General features: G+C 45.2%; 1 protein-coding gene across 7 annotated transcripts in view; it reads left to right on the top strand.

Moving 5' to 3' along the window:
* LOC112250014 (filamin-A-interacting protein 1-like) overlaps positions 1–23042 on the top strand; it is a 30352-nt gene that overhangs the window by 6871 nt on the left and 439 nt on the right. Inside the window, exons 2-7 of one of the 7 annotated variants that reach the window (XM_024419810.2) lie at positions 5452–5730; positions 7074–7250; positions 7530–7708; positions 17930–20762; positions 21027–21091; positions 21806–21863. In XM_024419810.2, coding sequence (XP_024275578.1) covers positions 5458–5730; positions 7074–7250; positions 7530–7708; positions 17930–20762; positions 21027–21091; positions 21806–21863 — 3585 coding nt within the window. In that variant the 5' untranslated portion in view covers positions 5452–5457. The other 6 variants (XM_042321544.1, XR_006083356.1, XM_024419812.2 and 3 more) reach the window with 6 other exon arrangements.

Genomic DNA, 23042 nt, shown 5'->3' with positions numbered 1-23042 from the left:
TACATACATACCCCAACCAGAAGCCATGGATTACAGACAACATTCGCACTGAGCTAAAGGGTAGAGCTGCCGCTTTCAAGGAGAAGAACTCTAACCCAGAAGCTTAAGAGAAATCCTGCTATGCCCTATGACGAACCATCAAACAGGCAAAGCATGGACTACAGGACTAAGATCGAATCGTACTCCACCGGCTCTGACGCTTGTTGGATGTGGCAGGGCTTGCAAGCTATTACAGACTACAAAAGGGAAGCACAGCCGAGAGCTGCCCAGTGACACAAGCCTACCAGACGAGCTAAATAAGTTCTATGCTCGCTTCGAAGCAAGTAACACTGAAACATGCCGGAGAGCATCAGCTGTTCCGGACGACTGTGTGATCACGCTCTCCGCAGCCGATGTGAGTAAGACCTTCAAACAAAGTCAACATTCACAAGGCTGCAGGGCCAGACGGATTACCAGGACGTGTACTCCGAGCATACACTGACCAACTGGCAAGTGTCTTCACTGACATTTTCAACCTCTCCCTGTCTGAGTCTGTAATACCAATACCATGTTTCAAGCAGACCACCATAGTTCCTGTTCCCAAGAACACTAAAGTAACCTGCCTAAATGACTACCAACCCGTAGCACTCACGTCTATAGCAATGAAATGCTTTATAAATCTGGTCATGCTCACATCAACACCATTATCCCAGAAACCCTAGACCCACTCCAATTTGCATACCGCCCCAACCCTCCACACTGCCTTTTCATACCTGGACAAAAGGAACACCTATGTGAGAATGCTATTCATTGACTACAGCTCAGCGTTCAACACCATAGTGCCCTCAAAGCTCAATCACTAAGCTAAGGACCCTGGGACTAAACACATCCCTCTGCAAATGGATCCTGGACTTCCCGACGGGCCGCCCCCAGGTTGTAAGGGTAGGTAACAACATATCCGCTACGCTGATCCTCAACACGGGGGCCCCTCAGGGGTGCGTGCTCAGTTCCCTCCTCTACTCCCTGTTCACTCATGACTGCACGGCCAGGCACGACTCCAACACCATCATTAAGTTTACTGATGACACAACAGTGGTAGGTCTGATCAACGACAACGGTGAAACAGCCTATAGGGAGGAGGTCAGAGACATGACCGTGTGGTGCAAGGACATCAACCTCTCCCTCAACGTGATCAAGACAAAGGAGATGATTGTGGACTACAGGAAAAGGAGGACCGTCCCCATTCTCATCGACAGGGCTGTAGTGGAGCAGGTTGAGAGCTTCAAGTTCCTTGGTGTCCACATCCCCAACAAACTAATATGGTCCAAGCACACCAAGACAAGCGTGAAGAGGGCACGACAAAACCTATTCCCCCTCAGGAGACTGAAAAGATTTGTCATGGGTCCTCAGATCCTCAAAAGGTTTTAAAGCTGCACCATTGAGGGCATCCTTATGGGTTGCATCACTCCCTGGTATGGCAACTGCTTGGCCTTTGACCGCAAGGCACTACAGAGGGTAGTGCATACGGCCCAGTACATCACCGAGGCCAAGCTTCCTGCCATCCAGGACCTCTATACCAGGCGGTGTCAGAGGAAGTCCCTAAAAATTGTCAATGACTCCAGCCACCCTAGTCATAGACTGTTCTCTCTGCTACCGCACGGCAAGTGGTACCAGAGAGCCAAGTCTAGGTCCAAGAGGCTCCTAAATAGCTTCTACCCACAAGCCATAAGACTCCTGAACGGCTAATGAAATGGCTACCCAGACTATTTGCATTGCCCCCTTCAAAAAAACTCAGCTTCTGCACCTGCTTCCTAAATCAAGTGTGTACGTTACACTGTTAGTACCTAGTTTTACATGGACTAAGTTGGCTGGTCTGGGTGACCGTCCACATGTAGCCATGATTGCACCAGACACTGCATCACATCTTACACTGTAACAATACCACAGAGGAGGCTGGTGGAAGGAGCTGTAGGAGCACGGGCTCATTGTAATGGCTGGAATGGAATAAATGGTGGTTTCCATATATTTGATACCGTGCCATTTATTCCATTGCAGCCATTACAATGAGCCTGTCCTCCTATAGCTGCTCCCGACCAGCCTCCTCTACTATACAGGAACAAAATTAGCCAAAGCATAGATTTCAAATGGGTTGTCTGACAACAGGACTGCCTTGAACCAAACCGCCAACTGTCTTGGCCCACACCGCCAGTTTCCCAGATTAGCTGCACTGTCCACATGCCCATGGAGGAGTGCGAGTGCGAGAGAAGCCCGGAAGTGCTATCATTATCCACCATTTGTTTCTATGAATAGCAGGGGTCTTTGAATATTAGACGATGTAGCATAAATCTTGAAAAATGTGTGCAGAGAATCATAGGAGCGAATTAGTGAGTTAGCAATTGTGTGATCATATGAGCACTGCAACCCAGTCTGACAAGCAGCAGCGAAGATTTATTTACAATTGGTGGCTGGTGTGTGTGAGACCTACAGCTGTGGAGTAGAAGTATTGTCATCTGTTTAGAATGCTGATGGCTTATAAAGTGATAGTCTTTTGGAGTTTCCCCTTCTGGGTCCCACTGCACAAGTGGAGGGATGGGGTCCACTATAAATACTTACAGAAAACTTCACCAGCAGACAGCTGTGCATGCCGCCCAGCCCAAGGTCCAGCTCACAAACAGGGGTCTTGCCCTTACTTACCTCCCTCTTTTCATGGGCAGAGAATTCACATACAAATGTAGGATCTTAATTTGAGCCAGTTTGCTACAGCAGGAAAATAATCCTGCAATTATTATGTGGATTATAATTCATGGACATTTTTGTAGGGGTTAAGGGGAAATCAAGTCTGAAATTTCAAAGTGAAAATGACAAAAATGCCTTTTTAAACCTCAAATACACCATAAGTTTAAAATAGAAATTTTCATGAAACAGGATGATCAAATTAAGATCCTACATCTGTAGGTCGCATGCCAAATGGCACCCTATTACCAATGGGCCCTGGTCAAAAGTTGTACACTATGTAGGGAATAGGGTGACATTTGGGACAGACATAATGGTACGCTGTACCATGAGCGTAAGTGTAAATTGGGGACACCAGCCTGGCATGATCACATCCCTATAAGTGGAATACAAGTTGTGACCAACAGCAAATAGTAGTTTTATTTTCTGTTTTAACTTCACTGTTATTGAAGGATGGGCATGAGACAGAGGAGAACATGTACGTTGTAGTGGGTGACTTCATATGGTTTGAAGCAACTTCTGAATAACATCGTAAATATTACCACCCTTTCCCCAGAGCCTGTTCAAGATATTCGATGGAGAACCTTTAGGTAAACACCCCAATGCAATATTCTACCTGCTGTCACCCACAGCTTGTCTTAGCTTTATTTTCTTTCCACATTTCTTCATTTTGGTTCAAATCAAACTGACGCTCCATGACTGTACCTGCAAGAACGCTTGGCATCTCCCCTGAAACAACGACTATTAACGCCCAGCTCTAAAGTAGCTGCTACTATTTTGCTGACAAGATTCTCTCAGTCTGAGTCACACACTTCTTTCATCCGAGACTGTGCGAACTTGGGGCACTTTGGCCCCATTCAGAAGAATTGGCCTAATCGTGTTCTTTCCCTGAGCACCCTCACCGCAGATTATGGATCCCCTGTGTCTGTGTCTGCTGTCTGGGCTATTGTGTTGATGATGTGTCATCATCATCATCATCATCCCTGGCATTGTCCCAAAGCACGACTCCCGATATGAGAGTTGATTATTTTGATTCAAACAACTTTTCATCTATTTATCTTCCATATTCAATCAAAAACGACCAACTGTTATGAGTATATTGCGTGATCCACCTCTGATACATAGAGATAATGATGCTTCTGAAGCTGACTCATTCCTTCGACTCTAAATACAGAGACACAACAAACACACTGGCCGGATCAATATCCAAACAAGGCCAGCCAGGCCAGGCCCACTGTAGCCTAGCTCCCTGGTGTGAGATGATGGAAAGCCTGTCTCTGGCTATCTAGATTGTAGGACAATGGAAACAATGGATCTGACTTGGCTGGCACAGTTGGAGGCCAAGAGAGCTTGGCCAGGAAATGTCCTCGTTTCTCTTTTATTATAAGTGCAGAGTGTCCAAGCAGCAGTAAAGGCAGTAACTAACCCACTACATATACTGTAGTTACAATTACAGTAACCTTGTCCCCAGGCTAATTGAGCATAGCGGGGAGGTGTCTGGTGAAAGAGATTAGAGTTACACATGAATACTGTAAAGTCATGGCAGTCCTGTATTGGTGTGGGTTTATATAGCCTACCATTCAAGGTCACCTGTTTTTTGATGCATTAACATCACACTGAATATATTATTTTATCCAGGTTAGAAGAACACAGTTGATATTATAGCTACTTGCTTCATAATATTCATTTGGTTCCAGATGTTATTAAAAGTCCCCATGAGAACATTCTTCTAGACCATTCTCACTCACTAGGTTGGGTCCCACACCTAATCACAATCAATAACAGCAATTTAAGAGAGGGCCCTCTTTCCATTTACTGTAACCAGCATTCTCACCTACTGAGCACCAACCAACACCGGACGCCCATGGACGATGAAAAGTAGTTGAAATTTGGTCAGTCCACCCTGGTCTTGATGTTAACATTCACGGACCGGTCTGGGACCAAAACTAAACCTATCATAGACTTAAGTTTCACATGTTTGCATAGCAAAGTACAGTACAGTGAGTAGACCACAGTAGAGTACAATACAGTACAGTACTGCACAGCACAGTGATAGAGCACAGTACAGTAACGAAAAGTAGAGTATAGTACAGTCTATTGTACTGTACTAAACTCTACTTTACTGAACTATAATCTACTATACTGAACTCTACTGTACTGAACAATAATCTACTGTACTAAACTATACTGTACTGTTCTGAACTATACTGTTCTCTGCTCTGCTCTGATGTCAAAACATGCAAAACTTAAGGAGAATGACACTAATATGCATAATTATGCATTTCATGTGTAGTACAGATCAGGGCCCCATGATGTAATTCCGTTACCATAATTCCATTCCCGGGTGTAAATCCACTTCACTTACTGTAATTCAATAACCATAAGAGATTTTTTCAAACTCAAGGTGTCAATGTCATAGCTGACACCCCATTCTTTCTGCAGACATATTTGAATCTTGAATCTGAGCAGATATTTAAGTCTTTGGAAAACGTGGTCGCATAAAACCCTGAGGGAGATTTTACCATAATTCCATCATCAAAGTTTGCTCTGCACAGTTCTTCCACTAAATTAGTTTTTGTAAAATTCTGTGGAAATTGTTGAAAGTAGTCCTTGTGCATAGAGTTATATGGTTTGTTAAAATTTGATAAATGGTTTTTGCTTGGCATACATTTTAAAGTGAAAAAAACAGAGACCAAGTGCAATTCCCTGTCGTCCCTGTCGTCCGTTTTCCCCCTGAAGCTGAGAATGCGGTCCAGGAGCAGCACAGCCATGGAGGGCCCAGATGACAGACAGATAAACCGGGTTACCCAGCCCACCAAAGCCTTCACCAAAGGGGAGGGGGAGAACACACTAGAGAAACAGAAAGAGGGGAAGATCCAGACAGTGGAGCCTGGAAAGGTGAAAAGGCCCCAGAGAACCCCAGAGAGCAGCAGAGGACAACAGAATGCAGCATGGGTGACGGACCTCTCTAAGGAGGACTTTCTCCGTCTGCTGGGGGTCATGGAGGGGGAGGTGCAGGTGAGAGATTCGCCACTAACACTGTGCTGCTGTGTGCTAGCTACTGTAACTTCTAACATTACTGCATCCCAAATGGCACCCTACTCCCTTGACAGTGCTCTGGTAAAAAAAATAAATGTTTTTTAAAAAGTAGTGCACTATATAGGGAATAGGGTGCCATTTGGAATGCAATCAGAGTTTCTTCACACTGTGCTGCTGTGTGCTAACTGCTAACATTGTGGTCAGTGGTTTTGGTTATATTTGGCAGGTGGTAACATCTCAGTGTCAGGCTTGACATGTTAGTGTAACCAGGAGTCATCCTACTGACTCACTGCTGGGGAGTCAACCTCGGTGTCAGTGGCCATGAACTCTGGTCCCTTCCAACCCTGTCCCACTCTGCAGATCCCGATGAGCAAGAAGCAGAGACCACTAGGGGCTGTCCAGTGTTAAGCCTGCTGCTTAAAGAGTTCCATTTAGAGTTCCACTTCTAAACAAACCTCCAGGGAGAGAGGGCTGCTGCTGCTGTCAGTTCTATCCTCAACCCTCGCTCCATCCAGCTGATTTGTTTAGGTGTGTTGATGACTTTCCAAAGTTGCAACTTGGGGTAAACAACATGCCCTCCTACTACACCGTATGTTGAAATGTAACCCTGAACATGTTGAAATGTAACCCTGAACATGTTGAAATCCAACCCTGAACATGTTGAAATCCAACCCTGAACATGTTGAAATCCAACCCTGAACATGTTGAAATCCAACATGCTCTGAATGTCTGATCAACACTGAAGAATGGTTCATACTATCAAAATGACTAATGATAGTACAGTGGTGTGACGATAAAGAAGGGTATTGTTGTATAACTGGCACATTATATAGTGAACTACTTTTGGGCTCTGGTCAAAAGTTGTGCACTACATAGGGAATAGGGTGCCATTTGAGAAACAGCCTGTGTTATGAAAATTGCATTTGAATGAAAGGAGACACTCAGGGGTCTGACTAGAACAGCGCCACCCTGTGGGGAGAGTTAAGATCATAGTGCTGGAAAAAACACAATAAAATCGACTGTTTATTTTCAATAGTTGCCCCACCCTGTGGTCATGTCAATATGATGATCATACTTCCAAATAACTGTATATGGTTTCTCCTGGATATTCTCCAACCATTCTGACAGCTCATAAACCACTTAAAAAACAAAAACCTCATTCTCTAATCACAATAACAAAGCCACATCTGTCAGTTTGAAGTGGTTTTTATTGTCATCTAGAATAAAGAATATCAAAGTAAAAAGACAGTTATTTTCTTTGTCTCTCTGTTTAAATGGTTCTTAGGTGACCTAACATGTCCCCCTGCTCCTCGTGTCTGTAGGCCAGAGAGGATATCATCCACATGCTGAAATCAGAGCGTACCCAACCCGAAGCCCTGGAGGCCCATTACGGCTCAGCTGCCCCAATCAAACCCCTCCAGGCCCTGCAGAGAGACAGCCTACTGACCAACAACACTTCAACGCTAGGGGACGATGTCTACCAGATGCCCATGCAAGAGGTAAGACAGTGCCACGATAGAAATGTATCTCAAAATGAATAGAGATTAAATGTAGCTAGCCATTACCTATGCTGATAAACAAGTCAATGTTTCATGAATATATTGGATAGATACCAGTGTATGAATGAGTCAGACAAATGGCTCCCTATTCCACTTCTAAACAATTATGGGCCCCGGTATGGGCACTGGTCAAAAGTAGTGCATTAATTTGGTATTAGGGTGCCATTTGGGACGAAACCATGGTGGTTGTCATTGAAGACCCTCTAATATGTTGATCAGTTGGACCGGCTGGAGGACAAGCATCGTGAGACTTATAGGCGTATGCTGGAGCAGCTGCTGCTAGCTGAGAAGTGTCACCGCCGCACAGTTAACGAGCTGGACAATGAGAAACGCAAACACACCGACTTCATGAACAAGAGTGATGACTTCACCAACCTACTGGAACAGGAGAGGGAGAGGTGAGGGGAAGTGTGTGGGAGTGAGATTTGCCTGTTCCTATCTCATTCCATGCGAGTACGTACATCATGTTTACTACAGAATTAGTTGTGTGTCACGGGGATGTTGAGAAACAGGACATGATGAGGGATGAAAGAGAAATCAATCTCGGCCATGGTGGGAGAGGGTTGGCGTCACTATCACACCGTCACACACCACAGCCCTCTGCTCTGATGCCATGCTACAGCTCTTCTCTGCCTCTCTGCCTCTCTGCCACACACACACACACACACACACACACACACACACGTTTGTTTTCCTATCCTTGTCGGGACCAAACATTTGATTCCCATTCCAAATTATATTTTCCCTAACCCTAAACCTAATTTAAGGGTTAGGTTTGGGATTAAAGTTAACACCTAATTCTAACCCTAAACTATAAACCTAAAATAGTTTTTGTTCCTTGTGTGGAACGGTGAAATGTCCCAACTTGTCAGAATTTTCCTTGCCTTGCTAGGACTTCTGGTCCCCACATAGACGGTAAAACCAAAAAAAACACACACACACCCTCCTGTAGGTTCTTACTCCAACCCTGCTCCTGGAGAGCTACCCTCCTATAGGTTCTTACTCCAACCCTGCTCCTGGAGAGCTACCCTCCTGTAGGTTCTTACTCCAACCCTGCTCCTGGAGAGCTACCCTCCTGTAGGTTTGCACTGCAACCCTGCTCCTGGAGAGCTACCCTCCTGTAGGTTTGCACTCCAACCCTGTTCCTGGAGAGCTACCCTCCTGTAGGTTTGCACTCCAACCCTGTTCCTGGACAGCTACTCTCCTGTAGGTTCTCACTCCAACCCCAGTTGTAACTGATCTGATTCTCCAGGAACAGGGTTGGAGAGCTACCCTCCTGTAGGTTTTCACTCCAACCCCCGTTATAACTAATCTGATTCTCCAGGAACAGGGTTGGAGAGCTACCCTCCTGTAGGTTTTCACTCCAACCCCCGTTATAACTAATCTGATTCTCCAGGAACAGGGTTGGAGAGCTACCCTCCTGTAGGTTTTCACTCCAACCCCCGTTGTAACTAATCTGATTCTCCAGGAACAGGGTTGGAGAGCTACCCTCCTGTAGGTTTGCACTCCAACCCTGCTCCTGGAGAGCTACCCTCCTGTAGGTTTGCACTGCAACCCTGCTACTGGAGAGCTACCCTCCTGTAGGTTTGCACTCCAACCCTGTTCCTGGAGAGCTACCCTCCTGTAGGTTTGCACTCCAACCCTGTTCCTGGGCAGCTACTCTCCTGTAGGTACTCACTCCAACCCCAGTTGTAACTGATCTGATTCTCCAGGAACAGGGTTGGAGAGCTACCCTCCTGTAGGTTTTCACTCCAACCCCCGTTATAACTAATCTGATTCTCCAGGAACAGGGTTGGAGAGCTACCCTCCTGTAGGTTTTCAATCCAACCCCCGTTGTAACTAATCTGATTCTCCAGGAACAGGGTTGGAGAGCTACCCTCCTGTAGGTTTTCACTCCAACCCCCGTTGTAACTAATCTGATTCTCCAGGAACAGGGTTGGAGAGCTACCCTCCTGTAGGTTTGCACTCCAACCCTGCTCCTGGAGAGCTACCCTCCTGTAGGTTTGCACTGCAACCCTGCTGGAGAGCTACCCTCCTGTAGGTTTGCACTCCAACCCTGTTCCTGGAGAGCTACCCTCCTGTAGGTTTGCACTCCAACCCTGTTCCTGGGCAGCTACTCTCCTGTAGGTTCTCACTCCAACCCCAGTTGTAACTGATCTGATTCTCCAGGAACAGGGTTGGAGAGCTACCCTCCTGTAGGTTTTCACTCCAACCCCCGTTATAACTAATCTGATTCTCCAGGAACAGGGTTGGAGAGCTACCCTCCTGTAGGTTTTCAATCCAACCCCCGTTGTAAATAATATGATTCTCCAGGAACAGGGTTGGAGAGCTACTCTCCTGTAGGTTTGCACTCCAAACCTGCTCCTGGAGAGCTACCCTCCTGTAGGTTTGCACTGCAACCCTGCTCCTAGAGAGCTACCCTCCTGTAGGTTCTCACTCCAACCCTGTTCTTGGAGAGCTACCCTCCTGTAGGTTTGCACTCCAACCCTGTTCCTGGAGAGCTACTCTCCTGTAGGTTTTCACTCCAACCCCCGTTGTAACTAATCTGATTCTCCAGGAAAAGGGTTGTAGAGCTACTCTCCTGTAGGTTTTCACTACAACCCTATTCCTGGAGAGCTACCCTCCTGTAGGTTTTCACTCCAACCCCCGTTGTAACTAATCTGATTCTCCAGGAAAAGGGTTGTAGAGCTACCCTCCTGTAGGTTTTCACTCCAACCCCAGTTGTAACTAATCTGATTCTCCAGGAACAGGGTTGGAGAGCACTGACCTAACCATTCATCAACACACCATATAGAAGAGGTACTGACATAGTGAAATACATGTTGCTATAGCTATGATTCACAGTATTATGGCAATATTACTTAGATTACTTTTCTAATGGCATTGCTGTTATATTAATAACACACCCATTTACCTTTATTATTAACAAGCTGTCATTTCCCATCAAATACACTTATCCTACTGTGAGACCAACTATGTTTTTGGCTATGGCTTTAAAGTAACTGTCCAGTGAAAATCTCACTTTTAAAAGTTCATATTCTGTTAACTCATACCCAAAAAATGTTGTTGACCCATCCTATACTCAAATTTGTGGCCAATGTATAAATTGAAAAAAAGATGTATTATAAAAAACAGAAAACTTGCATCTGAAACAAACGGTTTAAAAAATACTTGCTATTTCCTCATGGAAGATGATGTCATCCTAAACTGGCCAATCAGCGGTCTACTCGCATTAATATTTTTTATGACTGGTATACGCCAACACCATTCTGTTATTGGGGTACGCCCACACCATTCCAACACAGAAGAGCTGATTTTTAACATGCTTAATTACCATTTTCTGTAAGGAAAACTATTTCACCCATATGTTAATTATAGGTCATATTTCATAGAAATCTGGAAACACTGGACAGTTACTTTAAAACAAGAAGATGTCAATGAGATTTAAAAAATACAATACCAGCATGATGCTCCAAAGCGGAATTTATGAGGCTCATAACAGAGGTGGAATCCAGATGTCAATCTAATCTGGCCCCCAGTAAAGTGCCTCAGTGGTACCCTGTTCCGTATGTAGTGCACTACTTTTGATCAGGGCCTATAGGGCTCCGGTTAAAGGTAGTGCACTATGTAAGGAATAGGGTGCCATTTGGGATGTAGACTTAAAGACCTGCAAGTCAGGACAGAACCACTGACATCATCACCTATGTACAAAGGGGAAAGGGGGATACCTAGTCAGTTGCACAACTGAATGCATTAAACTAAAATCAGTAATCTGAGTAATGTGATAAGACCCAGAGCAGGGATCTGTCTATCTGATAATGCATGGTCATGAATGGCCCCTCACCATCAGAACACTACAGTGCTACTCCAGGTGTAAAACACTCCCCAATGGAAAGAACTCATGCCTCACTGAACCGTTTACCCACAACATGAAAATATGGTAGTGTTTTGACAGTGGATTGCATGCTTATTGACCAGTGGGCTTATGTAAGGAACTGATGGTTGGCTGTTCCTATTTGAGGAACAAATTGTGTTGTATATGTCTTCTTTCTTCTATGAGAAAAAAGCTGCCCTGCGTTTCCAAATAAACGCTGTGTACACAAATCATTTCAGTCAATTATCATTTTCTATAATGAATGACCTTAATTATTTAATTGCCTCTTGTTCATATGTTTTTCACATGTTGTTCGTTATATTTCCGTACATGCAAATACATACATGCTCCTTCAGTAGTGCACTGGCTGAGTCTTCTCACGAAAGCATGTGAAGCGTCCGAACGGTTTTGGACATACCCCTCTCTGGAAAGATGAGAATCTTATGAGCACAATCTGCTCTACAACCCCCACAAGTGCCACGAGACTCATCTGAAAGTAACCCCGGTAGAGGGCCGAAAAATATATGGGAGTGACTAGGGCATTTCCACGTAAATGGGGGTCTTTTTTTACCCCCCCCCCAATTTTGTGGTATCCAATTGTTAGTAGTTACTATCTTGTCTCATCGTTACAACTCCCACACAGACTCGGGAGAGACGAAGGTCGAAAGCCATGCATCCTCCGAAACACAACCCAACCAAGCCGCACTGCTTCTTAACACAACGCGCATCCAACCCGGAAGCCAGCCGCACCAATGTGTCGGAGGAAACACCGTGCACCTGGCGACCTGGTTAGCGTTCACTGCGCCCGGCCCGCCACAGGAGTCGCTAGTGCACGATGAGACAAGGATATCCCTACCAGCCAAACCCTCCCTAACCCGGACGACGCTAGGCCAATTGTGCGTCGCCCCATGGACCTCCCGGTCGCGGCCGGATGCGACAGAGCCTGGGCTCGAATCCAGAGTCTCTGGTGGCACAGCTAGCACTGCACCACCTGGGAGGCCCTAAGGTATACATCTTTTTTGAGGGCTTCTTAAATCTCTCAGATATAGGACAGACACTTCAAAACTTACTTCCTTTTGATTACATTTTTAATATCTGTTTTTGCATGTATGAATCGGTTATTAAAAGGCTTTTCTATGGGCTAGTAAGTGTTTGATCAAATAATATATACCTGTAGTTTTTATTCCTGCAGGGTTTCTAAAAATTGAAAATCAAATAGCTAAATTATCATTGGTATGATCATCTTAAAACAATTCCATATGTTAGCTGAGTAGAAACCCAGCCTCGGGCCCTTAGACTCTAGGTGGATACAATAGGCATTTCTTTAGTAAAAAGACAGGTGCTGCTGATAATAATGCAATTGTCGTCGAGGCAGAGGACATGTATGTGTAGTCCATGTATCTGATGCTGTCTGGCCAAAAAGATTATGGCATGTCATACTCTTTTTGTCTTGACAGCATCAGATACATGGGCTACATATAGTAAGACAAAGGGGGCGCTGTTTCGCTTGCTTGGATGCTGTCTTCGGTGAGAACATGCAACAATTGCAAAGGAGTTACAGTTCATATAAGGAAATCAGTCAATTGAAATAAATAAATAAATGAGGCCCTAATCGAAGGATTTCACATGACTGGGAATACAGATATGCATTGGTTGGTCCCAGATACCTTAACAAAATGAGGTGACGTCGGCAGATGAACAGCACAACAATGGGCTTCAGGATCTCATCACAGTATCTCATTCAAAAGTGCATTCAAATTAACGTAGATAAAATGCAGTTGTGGTATGGGCAATTGTGCCCTGTTCACAACGTTGATTCAGTGTAGTTTCAGTTACTTGCTAATTAAAGGAAAGTTGACGGGTGCACAGTGCACTGTTCGGATGCTGGAATTATTTTGGATGAATGTGACAAGGACATTTAAGTGATGTGTTTGACAATCAGAGGAAAACATCATGACTGTTTGTGTTCATGGCACATTAAAAAGGTAATACATTTTACTATTTTTTTTACAGTTAAATGACATGTCTTTACTATAAATCCTGAGGGGTCCTCAGACTGGCCACTGCCTGGGGCCTCCAAATCACTAAGTCCACCACTGCAGTGGTGAGATGTTTCTATCTCTGTTTGTGAGAAATAGACAAGAGGATGTTACCCACTCTGCCAGACAGTAAATGCCAGACACCGACGCTTCCCGGCATACACTCTGTGTTTTTCAGACATACAGCCCCGCGTCCAGAATGGCACCCTATTCGCTACATAGTGCACTACTTTTGACCAGAGCCTTATGGGCCCTAGTTAAAAGTAGTGCACTATATAAGGAACAGGGTGCTATTTGGGACACATCCAGTCTTTCCATGGACCCAATACACATCTGCATAGTCAGGTAGGGCTTCACATTACTTAATGATTTTGAGGAATGCCCTTGAAATCCTAGTACCCCACCTGTGCTCTACCTGAGAACTGCCTTGTTTTTCTGAGTTGAGGACATGTAGAGTGGTTGGTTCAGTGAACTAGTGAACAAATTCACAGAGATTTCACGGTCTGTTGGACGTAGCGTGGAGAAGACAGCCCATGACTTCTGAGTCTAATTACCTTGTTGAAAACAGCCAACATTCTAGCAGACACCCATAGACTTCCAGTCACTGTGCTTACGCTAGTTAGCATTGGCCCACGAAACTACGTCAAACTTCCTTCATACTGGACATAAAAGTGTTATCCACAAGTTGATTTGACTTAGTTAAAGGGCCTCAAAATCCCAAAGTATTCCTTTAAGCAGGCTGAGAACAACAAGCTGACCAACAACCATACATTTAGTTAAAGCCTTTAGCTAGGTTTATATGAGTGGAGTCTTAGAGGGAGTGTTAAATATATGACATGTTGAAATAATACATTTGAGGGGTTTTATATTCCTATTTGGTTTGAGTGGGTCACATTCAGAAACATGGGAAATGACAGACTAGTGACTTCTGCACAATTCAAATGCATGAAAATGATTATACTCCATCTCCAAACATGTTGTCACCTCAACATCATTACTCATTTGGTGAGCAGATGTCCATCTCTGGTTTTCTCTCAGTCTCGAGTTTTGAAAGATTTTGTAAAGCAGCATATGCTTTGTGTGTGGGAGTTTTATTTTATTTTTTTATTTTACCTTTATAGGCAAGTCAGTTAAGAACAAATTCTTATTTTCAATGACAGCCTAGGAACAGTGGGTTAACTGCCTGTTCAGGGGCAGAACGACAGATTTGTACCTTGTCAGCTCGGGGATTCGAACTTGCAACCTTTCGGTTACTAGTCCAACTCTCTAACCACTAGGCTACCCTGCCACCCCAGTCTGTATACTGAAAACTAGATACTTACATGCTCTTGTCTTGTGCTCTCTGACGCACAGATTTGCAGTTGCCCCGTCAACCACTACCACAGTTGACCCTTCCCCTCCGCGCCTCCCCCATCAACCCCCACCTCTCACCGATGACCTTTCCCCTCCTCCCCCATCAACCCCCACCCCTCACCGATGACCCTTCCCCTCCGTGCCTCCCCCATCAACCCCCACCCCTCCCCGATGACCCTTCCCCTCCGTGCCTCCCCCATCAACCCCCACCCCTCCCCGATGACCCTTCCCCTCCGTGCCTCCCCCATCAACCCCCACCCCTCCCCGATGACCCTTCCTCTCCGCGCCTCCCCGTCAACCCCACCCCTCACCGATGACCCTTACCCTCCGCGCCTCCCCCGTCAACCCCCTCCTCCGCTCTCTCAGCACCGTGTGATAACACATTCCTCCCAGCTGCAGTCATCTCAGACATTCACTCACTGTAGGTGATGTCATAGACTGGACAACCCTGAGCACCTGTGAAAGGATGCAGGTCAGTGCACACACAGAGACAGACATCTGCTCCACTCTGGTGGAACCTCTACCACCACTCCTTTTCTATCAGGTCTTCTGTCAGTAGTTATTCTTACAAGAAGATAGGTATGTTTTCCCTACATTAAAATATAGTGATATGGCCGTCTCTGTTTTCCAAATGTGTTACTTTAAACTGAAACAAAAAAAATCAGACAAGATGATACTCTCCCAGAGGAAAACATTCTCCCTGAGTAGAGGAATTTTTTTCAAATGTGACTTCTTCCTTTCTGTTCAAAGATGTTTTATTTTTATAGTAATCGTTATATTAATTGGTGTGTCATTAGTTTCGTCTCTCCTGTGGGCTTGGCTTTGGCCACAGACATGTGGTATGGGAGGTTTGGACCTTCTCTGCTAGACGTCACTGATAGGCCTCTGTCAACAGAATTCCTATGAATAGCCCTGACCACCAGGAAACACACTGGTCATCTGATAAAGGACGTATTCATAATGCCATGAAACACTACCATCACCACTGAGAATGGTGGAATCCAGGAGGTATCTTGTAGCACAACAATATTAGTCATAAGTAGTGCACTATAAAGGGAATAGGGTGCCATTTGGAACACAAACGTGTTCTCCTCAGTAAGATTTTCTGCATACCTTGAAGTAGCCTTGTTGTATAATTCCCCTCTCCTGAAATGCAGTGGTAGCTAATGGTAAATATTTGTGGTGAGTCATGCAACAGTTAATTCCTCTATTTCCCTTAATCTGGAGCCTTTTCTCCTCGACAGCTGCCAGGCAGATTGTGTTGAAGGCCACCCTGGACCTCGTGACGCAGGTTTTAGGATTCATATGACGAGTGACATCGTCTGTGTGGTATTTGCATGATTCCATTTTAACAAGACTCCAAGTGTTGCTCCCCAACCAGGAACTGTAGTGTGGGTGAGAGATCCTGTATGTGCTTTAATGGTGAGAGCATTGCAGTGCTGCAAATATCTGCAACCTTCCTGCGACAGACTAGCGTTCTAGGGGTGTATTTATTCATTAAGCTTCCTTGCAGTACAGAAACAAGAGCTTGGCCCATATGGCAGGAGTCTTTCTGGTCTACTTCTATCCCACCTTGGGATTCGGCATCTATTAATTACACTGTGTAAAATGGATGTAGTAGTAGCATCCTACACAGACATTTTGATTTTGTTCTACCACTTTGCTTCCCTTTGCATTCAAGGGACAGAAGATAATGAACTAGAGGGTCTGGCACTAGTGTGACATTGTTCTCCCCGAAACAAAACTTTCCCCTTGTTTCTATGGAAACACGGTTGGCCGCAAGAAGGACAAGAGACAATTGGGTCAGGCAAGACACCAGCTAGTATATGAGAAGTGGAAAGACACTACTAACTTAGTATCACTTTACCTCTGGTCTAAAAGGCTACTGCAAATCTACTGTATTTCTCACAAATACAATTCCCCCTCTCTGTTGGAGGAGAGAGAAAGAAAAGAAAGAGGGGGACAGGAAAGATAGTGTGAAAAGCCTTCCCCCCTGGCTTGAACTCCTCCTCTGTGGCCAAACAAGGGCAGCACCATTCTGTGCCATGAATGGGAGGAGGGATGACATCACCACCCGCAAGTGGAGCAGGGCTAGTTTTACACAACATTCACCTTTCATTGTCCATTGATGACATGTTTGGAATGTGATGGCTAAGTCCCTGTGGAGTGGGGGCCCTCTCATGACCCTGTGAGAGAGAGCCGCTGCCTGCCTGCATACAGCTCAGCTCCTGCACTATCCAAAACACACTAGGCATGGACCTACCTGCTATGCATCCCTCCTGACTAGCAGTCGGTAAGTCTGATAGCTTAAGCTGTTGAAACTTTGAGAAAACAGCGAAATCTGGCTGCGATCATTGTTGTTAGACCGGCTCCTGGTGGATTTGGGTAATGTGCCATGCAGGGAGAATGTTTGTAATACAAAGTAACAGGCTTCAACCAAGGACAATGATGTGCAGGACTCACTCCTGATTATAATGTGTTTCTAGTGTGTCTACCATATGGATGGGGGACCTGTTGCAGTCAGCAGACTCTCTCTATAGCACTTGGACAGAGAGACTCCCGCAGAGATTAGTTAAACATCTACTAACATTATTCCGTTAAGGTTCACTCGGTGGCCCTAGGTTGGCAGTGTGCCACATTAAGGACACTGGTTGTGTTTTTACAGTTTAGCTAGCATATCTCTGATGTTGTGGTCCTTTGCTCTGTGTGAAGGGCAGGGTTACCCCTGTTGAGGAGAATCACATGAGGGTTCAGGCTTCTAATCTGCCCTCCTGTTGTTCCCTCTCCTATCATGCCTTTGCCATCTCTTCTGCTTGCCTGCCTCCCATTCCAGCTCCCACCACTGCCCACGGGACTCTGGGCTGGGGGTAAGGAACTCATTTTGAGTCTGGTCAGGCTCCTCTACTCTGGGAACTACAGAGATGTGCAAGTGCACACCAACAGGGCAATCTATACAGTGTAGTTCACTTCAGTGTCTCACATGCTACCTATCACAAATAAATGTTTGAAATGTTAGTAACTTTGGAGATTTGTGAGAAATGTTGAGTTAGAATACTTTTTCATTCCTTCTGTTAATGCCTTTCTATTTTTTTACTATTTGTACTTTACAAACTCATAGGTTCAATAGTTATAAGTGCTATGTAGCAGTAGGTAACTACAGTGTTCCTGTACACTGTTCCTGTGGGTGTAATTACAATGTAGTAGATTCACAGTGTCTTAATATAGAAGGGGATCAATCATTATTACATCAGGAGCAACATCTGAAAATCTCAAATAGAGAATTTCAATTTCAATCACACTTCATATCTCTCTCACTTCCTCCATCTCTGTCACATTCTCTCTCCCTCTCCCAGATTAAAGGAGCTGCTGGAGCAGGATAAGGTGTACCAGGCTTGTAAAGACAAGGATCAGAGCAGGAGGCTAGAGAAGGTCCGTGAGGAGCTGGTCAAACTCAAGTCCTTTGTCCTGATGCTGGTGGACGAGCGGCAGCTCCACATCGAGCAGATCGACCAGCAGAGCCAGAAGGTCCAGGACCTCAGCAGCGAGCTCCAGGAGAGAGAACAGCGACTGGTCGCTGTCAGCGGCAACGCCAAGGAGGACAGCCAGAAGGTCCTCAAACTCGAGGCGGAGCTAGAGTGCAAAGCCACCAAGTTCACCCAGGAGCGTGAGGAGATGACTGCCAAGCTGGCCAACCAGGAGTCCCAGAGCCGCCAGCTCCGCCTGAAGCTGGCAAGCCTGGCCCACAGGATCGAGGAGCTGGAGGAAAGCAACAAGGCACTGCAGAAGTCAGAGGAAGACCTCCTAGAGCTGAGGGACAAGATCAGCAGGGGGGGGTGTGGGAACTCCAGCCTCATGGCGGAGCTGGAGACACTGCGCAAGAGAGTCCTGGAGATGGAGGGCAAGGATGAGGAGATCACCAAGACAGAGAGCCAAGCCAGGGAGCTGAGGAAGAGGCTACAAGACGAGGAGATCACTGGCCGGGAGCTGAGGCTGGAGGTGGAAAAATTGCAAAAGAGAATGGGGGAGCTGGAGAAACTGGAGAGAACTTTCAACATGAACAAATCAGAGTGTGCAACACTTCATGTTAACATAGTAAGAGAGAAAGGACTGGCAAATGACTTAGCTGGTGAGCTGGACACAGTTAAAAAACGTATGAAAGAACTGGAGAACTCTGAATCGAGACTTGAGAAAGCAGAGATGGGCCTAAAGGATGACCTGATGAAGCTGAAGTCATTTACAGTGATACTAGTGGATGAGAGGAAGAACATGACTGAGAGAATTAAACAGGAGGAGCTAAAGAGCGATGATTTAAATAAGATGTTCAAAACTGAGCAGGGTAAGGTTATGGAAGTCACAGAAAAGTTGATTGAGGAGAGCAAAAAGTTCCTCAGACTGAAATCAGAAATGGAGGTAAAAGTGATGTCTCTTACTAAAGAGAAAGATGAACTGAAAACGAAACTCGCAAGTGAAGAGGAAAAGTGCAGGGATCTTAGCTTCAAGGTCGACGTGATGAAAAAACAAATGAAGGGGCTAGAGGAGGCAGAAAGAGATTCATTAAAAAGCAGAGCTAATAAGGACAAAATATCCCTAGCTGAGCACAACAAAGTCAAGGAGCTAACGCAGGAAATCGAAAGACTCAAAAACCGCCTAAAACAGCTAGAGGTGGTGGAAGGTGACCTGTTGAAGACAGAGGACGAGTACGAATTACTGGAGAAGAAGTTTCGAACGGAGCACGACAAGGTCAATGTTCTCGCTCAGCTGCTGGATGAGATGAAGAGTCAGACCGCCATGAACAAGGCCATAGAGAAGGGAGAGGCGGTGAGCCAGGAGGCTGAGTTAAGGATGCGCTGCAAAATAGAAGAGGCCAGAACCAGAGACCTGCAGGCAGACGTCCAGGCCCTCAAAGAGAAGATCCACGAGCTGATGAACAAGGAGGACCAGCTCTCCCAGCTGCAGGTAGACTACTCCCTCCTCCAGCAGAGGTTCCTGGAGGAGGACGACAAGAAGAAGAGCCTGAGCCAGGATGTGGTCAACCTCACCAAAGAGCTGGAGGTCACCAAGCGCTACAGCCGCGCCCTGCGTCCCAGTATGAATGGGAGGAGGATAGTAGATGTCCCAGTCACCTCCACCGCAGTGCAGACAGACGTAGTGGTCAATGAGCCTGTTGAGGAGGACACACCTGCAGTGTTCATCAGGAAATCTGTCCTGGAGGAGAACCATATTATGAGCAACCTGAGGCAGAGGGGTCTAAAGAAGCCTGCAACCGTGCTGGAGCGCTACCCCCCAGCAGCCACTGATCTGGGCCTGAGAAAATCTTGGATACCTTGGATGAAAAATAATGATGCAGTGACGATCACTCAGACCACCCCAGAGAAGACCCTATCCCCTCAGGTTAATGGGGACTGTTCCGCTCGTCCACCCGAGCTGACCATGTCCCAAAAGCCAGGCCAGCCGCTGCACATCCGAGTGACCCCCGATCACGAGAAAAGCACTGCCTCCTTGAAGATCACTGGCCCTCGTGCTGAGGACTTCTTCTCCAGCACCACCATCATCCCCACCCTGGGCCTTCAGAGGCCCCGCATCACCATTGTTCCCAAGCCCACCACCGTGTCCTCAAAGAGCAAGCCAGGTGAGGGCATGATGGGTGGGCCTGAGCGGTGCAAGTCTCCAGTCACCATCACCACCATCTCCAGGGCAAAGTCCCCAGACAGGAATAAGGGCTCCTCCTACTCAGACTCGAACAGACCTCTCTCCCCCGTCTCCATCATCACAGTGAACACCACTCCAGTGGCCTTTGCCTCCACATCCCCTGAGACCCATGACATGAGCACCATGAGCCGGGCTGTGTTCAAGGTGACCCCAGAGAAGCAGTCGTTGCCCACGCCTGTCCGAAACTACAACTCCAATGCCAGTATCATCACCACCACAGAGGACAACAAGATCCACATCCATCTGGGAACTCAGTTCAAGAGGCCATCACACCGTAGCAGTAGCAGCCCCACGGTGACAGTAAGGCCCCTTAGTTTGAGCACAGAGAGCAAGGAGGCACCCACAGGTACGGTGCTGCGCTCCCCATGTCAACCCAACAACACCACCATGCCTGGGAAGACTACGCCAAGCAAATTGACCAGCAGCATCACCATCACCCCCATCACCTCTGCCCTCTCCAGGCCAACTCAGTCTGTGGTGAGTATTCAAATTCTAGTATATTTACATAAGCCCTCTATCGCTCTCTCTCTCTGTCACATTATATGATGATTTGAACAAGGACTGTCTCACTAACAGAGGCTTTTTATTGCACAATTTAGAAATTGATTGGTTGTAGTCATTTACAGATGGTAGGCTAAGTACATTCTATTCCATTATTCGTAACAAAGTATTTATGTTCAATTATGTGACTTTCTTTTCAGATAAAACAATCTAAATGATATCCAATCTTCTATATTTCAGTTGCTTCTTAAATGTTTCAAAATGATATCAGGCGGGGTCTGCTCCCTAGATAGCACTGTTTCCAGGTATACCAAAAATAAATACACTTCTTATATTACGTGTTACTGTACCAATACTAACACTGGAATGAATTGAGATGCATATCCCCAACATAAACAGGCCACTCTTAAAGGGCCTGTTTTGACACACCAGTTTCTACTGGCACAAACTGACATGTTCCTTCCTTTTAACCCAAAACAGACCAGTGATGACCAATTTGGATGTTTGACTACTAAAGTGGGCTGACCTGCACACCAGCAATAAGACCAGCTTACTGTAGTGTATAATATCTTATCCCAAGTTCTGTTAATGGGATGCTAGCTTTGAAATGCACTTTCCTAATACTGTGAAGTGTGAGGTGAGCTATGGTAACATTGTGGCATTTCATACAGCTAGATTTAAAAGAAGCTCTTTATGGATGGAAGCTTTTTGAAAGATAAGTAATGCAACACTTCAATTATATTGCAATTCTAATGAAAACCAATATCCAAGATGGCCAACTTTTGTCATCCCGCTTGAAATCGGTGTGAATGTATTTCTTTCATTTACATGTAATTCTGCAACACTTGTTTTAACAATGATCAAATTCACAGCAACAAGTATATAGCTTGCCAGCTTGAATTTAGTTCCACCAAATGTACACAAAGTTGTTCTTGTTGCTATTGTGCTTGTCTATGATAATAATACTTGAAAAAACCTTTTCTGTCTGTGCTTTTGTCTTACTTTGTGATTCCTTTCAGCCCGGGGCGGATGTGCAGTCATCTCGGGCCACGGCCACACGAATCCCTATGCCAAAAGGTATGAAAACAGGCAAGGCAGTTGTGACAGGCGTTTCCACTGTGACACGGATAGAGTCGCGAGCCGAGAGCCAGTCTATGAAAATTGAACTGAAGAGGTCAACAGTCTGCAGCTCTACCTCCTCAGGGGGAGGGAAGTGCTGAGGGCCACATGCTGCCCCCACTATCTATCTATGGACTCAGAGTCCCCCATGATTCAATTCTGACCAGTCTGTTGCCAGCCAAAAACAGATAGAATAGGATACTGTAGCCAGCGTTGGATTTCATCTGCTCACAGATACACAGAGAATAGCTATCAGAAACACAGGCATGTCTCTTTTCTCCATTTCAAACATTGGGGCAGCACATTGAAATGAGATTGTATTGTAGTTATGTATGTTTTCCAAAAAGATTTGTATATCCATGTTGATTTCAATCAGGCTGTGTGGCACGTTGACCAGAATGAATTTCCATGCATGTTTTAATCTGACCAGAATGCAATGCTTTTTGTTTTGATTGACACAATGTTATTAGTCCCTCATCAGGCTTGTTGTCACACTGAGAGTTGTTGATATTTTTTGGTTTCATAATTCATGTTGTTAATAAAGGTCTAATGTAGACATTTATTTATCTAAATATCAAATAATTTCTGGGTAAAAATTAAGTACCTTAGTGTGATTGTTTTCAATTAAAATGGTCAAAAAGAAACAAAAATAGCATCTTAGCAAAGGACAATTTCTCAAGCAAGAATTTATGGGAATGGTCGGAGAGGGGAAAACTGAAAATTAGCTGTCTTTACAAACAGCTCTTACACCAAAAGGGTATTATCATCATATTCACAGTATTATTTCAACCTCATAGTGTGAAAAATATAAACACAGGATAATCACATTTTTGACTGCACTGGGCCTTTAATATTTTTGTTTATTTCACCATTTCTTATGGAGGTTTTGGAATACGGTACAGTAGCTCTTATGAATTTCGTGTGTAAAATACCTTTTGATCGGTCATCAACAACACTAATTTGTTCCACATTTAGAAAATATATTTTTCTTTGGAATAAAGTACGACTGTTTGTTTATATTATTCATGTGGAGATATTACAATGCAAAATCTTCTTGATGTTCACTAAATAAAGAATTTTGTGAAAGCAGGAGAGTGAGAGTAACAAACAGGAAACCTTCCATGTTTGAGTGTTTTA

The sequence above is a fragment of the Oncorhynchus tshawytscha genome, linkage group LG05, assembly GCF_018296145.1.
Source record: "Oncorhynchus tshawytscha isolate Ot180627B linkage group LG05, Otsh_v2.0, whole genome shotgun sequence".
Taxonomy (NCBI): Eukaryota; Metazoa; Chordata; class Actinopteri; order Salmoniformes; family Salmonidae; genus Oncorhynchus; species Oncorhynchus tshawytscha.
This window is presented reverse-complemented; position numbering and strand designations above follow the sequence as displayed.